The 3,317-nt window shown below is 34.1% G+C and overlaps 1 protein-coding gene across 2 annotated transcripts in view; it reads right to left on the bottom strand.

Annotated features, from left to right (window-relative positions):
- Positions 1 to 1,285: 1,285 nt before the first annotated feature.
- Positions 1,286 to 3,317, bottom strand: part of LOC126389326 (PYD and CARD domain containing) — a 3,921-nt gene continuing 1,889 nt past the window's right edge. For both annotated transcript variants that reach the window (XM_050042957.1, XM_050042958.1), the window contains 2 exons: positions 1,599 to 1,851; positions 1,286 to 1,367 (listed from right to left, as the gene is read on the bottom strand). In XM_050042957.1, coding sequence (XP_049898914.1) covers positions 1,301 to 1,367; positions 1,599 to 1,851 — 320 coding nt within the window. In that variant the 3' untranslated portion in view covers positions 1,286 to 1,300. The remainder of the gene's footprint in view (positions 1,368 to 1,598; positions 1,852 to 3,317) is intronic.

Below are 3,317 nucleotides of genomic sequence, written 5' to 3'. Positions count from 1 at the left end.
ACACACACACACAAACACACGGAAAACCAGACATTATCATCAGTTTATAAAAACCCCCCGGACACCCCGGACGGGACGTGAAAAGTGGACATGTCCGGGCAAAAGAGGACGTTTGGTCAGCCTAAGTTACACCACCTTTAAAAAGACCCTTAAACAGTGGTTGAAAACAAGCCAGACCTGCTCTCATGGGTAACCTCTTCGTCTTTTCTATTTTGTGTATGGACTTTTAACCTTTATGTGAATCGGGACTTATTTTTTGTGTAAGATTTCTACATGTTTTATTCATTTGTCATGGTGTATTGTCTGTATGTTTTCTTTATGACACCTGCCTTGGGACAACAGATGCAATTTAGCAACTGTGCTAACTCCAGCATATTTATATTGATGCTTCTTGCTGACATGTTGATTAATGTGCATTGTCCTAATCAAATAAATAAATTAAAAAAAAAAAAAAAAAAAAAAAAAAAAAAAAGACCCTGAATCACAGATATGTTCTGAGTGTCACATACGACTCTAAAACTACAGGAGGTAACTTCATGAAAAGATTGTTGTCACATTGGCTGAAACTGTCACAACATATACGAAGTATTATATGAGACAGATAGTCTGTGAAAAGATTATGTCCCTCCTCCTCCTATTGCCTCTGGTGGCATTTGCTACAATCTACCACAGTGCACCAAAAACAACAAATCAGACCCAAGGAGTGTCTTTTTTTTTTTTAAAGATATTTTGAGGTCTGTCTGTATTGGACAGGCCAGGATAATTGTGAAGAAGGGAGAGGGAGGATGACATGCAGCAGGGACATTGTCTTTGTACATGGGACACCTTCTCTACCTACTGAGCTACTGGGCACCCGCAGTCTCTAACGCAGCTGTCAATTTTGTCAATCACTTCATGAACTGCAGTCAAACTGTCAAACTTGACAGCGCTGATCAAATCTGAATCAAAATTCTGTTACTCCCTATTTTCATAAACATATTTTAGTGTACTGTTTAGCTGTAAAATAAAAAAAGTTTATGACCTGACCACCATGGTGGAAATAGTCAACTGCAGTCACAAGCACCGCCCACTAGGCGGACCAGCTCTCTCATTTTACAGCTAACCAGTACATTAAAATATGTTCCTGAAAACATTTGAGGTGACAAACAGGCAATGCAGAAACAGAGTCTTAATATTGTATTTATATATTGATATTTGAACTGTTGACTCTTGATTGTAATCATCAATCCATGCATTTCAAAATTAAATAAAAGTAGATGCAAAGCACAAACAACCTGCTGCAGAGGGCAAAAAGGATGCTTTAGACAGCTGAGGATCTACTCACATGGACTGGTTCTGGGTCAATAATCCCACACTGTGCATCAAGTCTGAAATGATAAAGGATAATTGATTATGTTTACTGATGGCCCTTGCAGTCTGTTTCTCCAGTTGGCTTAAGGAAACATACATTTTATTTATTCATTTACTCATTTTAAGTATAGAGATTAGCGTCACTGATCAAGGCAGAGACGGCAGTGCTACACATCTGAAAAAAATCTATGTACACAAAGTATCAATTGCAAATAAAGAAAGCCCAAAGTAAAAGCCTGTGAGTTTACGGTAACGTCTCCTCGATGAGAAGATGAGGCTCCAGTCTCTCAACGATGCGGAAAAAGATTTCTTTGTCTCCAGCAGTTTTCAGATGACCATCGAGGAGTTCCTTCATCTTCTCCGCCGAGGTTGGGAGAGCGCTGATTTTATCATAACTGTCCTGTTGAATAACTCCCTTGGTGAGGAGCTCATCCAAAATTGGTTCAACATTGCTCACACCATGGATCAGCTTAGCTCTATTTTTTCTCACAAAGATCTCCCCTGCAGAAAAAGACAAAGATAAATTACTCATTGTTGATTGATTGGATTCACTGCAAAATACTAAACATACTTTTGAAAGAACAAAGGTAGGCTAATATTTTCAAACTGTGAATTTTGGAGTTAAAAAACTGCATCTATGTACAAACATTTAGCCTAATGTTAAATTCAAAAACTTCTCATTTCCCATAATAGATCCTTCAACAAAAGGTCCCTGGTCGGACTGAAACCATTTTGCAAATCAAGATAGCACCTTAACCTATGGGGTACTGAAGTGCATCACAAAACTGTGTTAAGATTTTTTTTTTCCTACAACATTTTTCAGGCAACAAACAAATTTAATAAGAATTCAGAACATGAAGATGCCGGGGGATATCAAGCAGAGCCCAAAAAAGGTGAAAAATACAACAGAAACAAATAAGTAGAAATAATAACATATAAATAAAATCAAAAGGAGAAAGAGAAAAGATAATAGATTTTTTTTTTTTTTTTTTTAAATAGACTTAAGATATAAATTTAAAAACAACAAATCAAAACAATTTTTTCTGGATCCTAAACTTTTACAGTATATGAACGAGCAATTATAGATCTCAGCTAGCTCAATGCAAAAAAATGTATTGCATTATTATGGAAAGGGATTTATAGACCAAGGATTACTCAGTGGACAAAGCAGATGTTATCAAGTCTCCCATTAGAGAGAATAACTTACATATTAAAAGGCCAAACAGCATGCATTTTAATTTATATGGGGACCCTTCATAGATGTTGTAAAGGATTTAGATTTAACAGGTGACGTGAGTGAGTAGAGTTAAAATCTTACTTAAGTAAGTAAAAGTACAAAATTATTACCATCAATATATAGTTAAAGTACCAAAAGTAAAAGTACTAGTTATGCAGAATGGACCATTTCAAAATTATATCTATTACATAACAAATTATATATACATATATATATATATATATATATATACATATGTATATATATATATATATATATATATGTATATATAATTTGTTATGTAATAGATATAATTTTGAAATGGTCCATTCTGCATAACTAGTACTTTTACTTTTGGTACTTTAACTATATATTGATGGTAATAATTTTGTACTTTTACTTACTTAAGTAAGATTTTAACTCTACTCACTCACGTCACCTGTTAAATCTAAATCCTTTACAACATCTATGAAGGGTCCCCATATAAATTAAAATGCATGCTGTTTGGCCTTTTAATATGTAAGTTATTCTCTCTAATGGGAGACTTGATAACATCTGCTTTGTCCACTGAGTAATCCTTGGTCTATAAATCCCTTTCCATAATAATGCAATACATTTTTTTGCATTGAGCTAGCTGAGATCTATAATTGCTCGTTCATATACTGTAAAAGTTTAGGATCCAGAAAAAATTGTTTTGATTTGTTGTTTTTAAATTTATATCTTAAGTCTATTTAAAAAAAAAAAAAAAAAA

The sequence above is a fragment of the Epinephelus moara genome, chromosome 4, assembly GCF_006386435.1.
Source record: "Epinephelus moara isolate mb chromosome 4, YSFRI_EMoa_1.0, whole genome shotgun sequence".
Lineage (NCBI taxonomy): Eukaryota > Metazoa > Chordata > Actinopteri > Perciformes > Serranidae > Epinephelus > Epinephelus moara.
The sequence above is the reverse complement of the archived record's forward strand: the minus strand, read 5'-3'. Positions and strand labels throughout refer to the sequence as shown.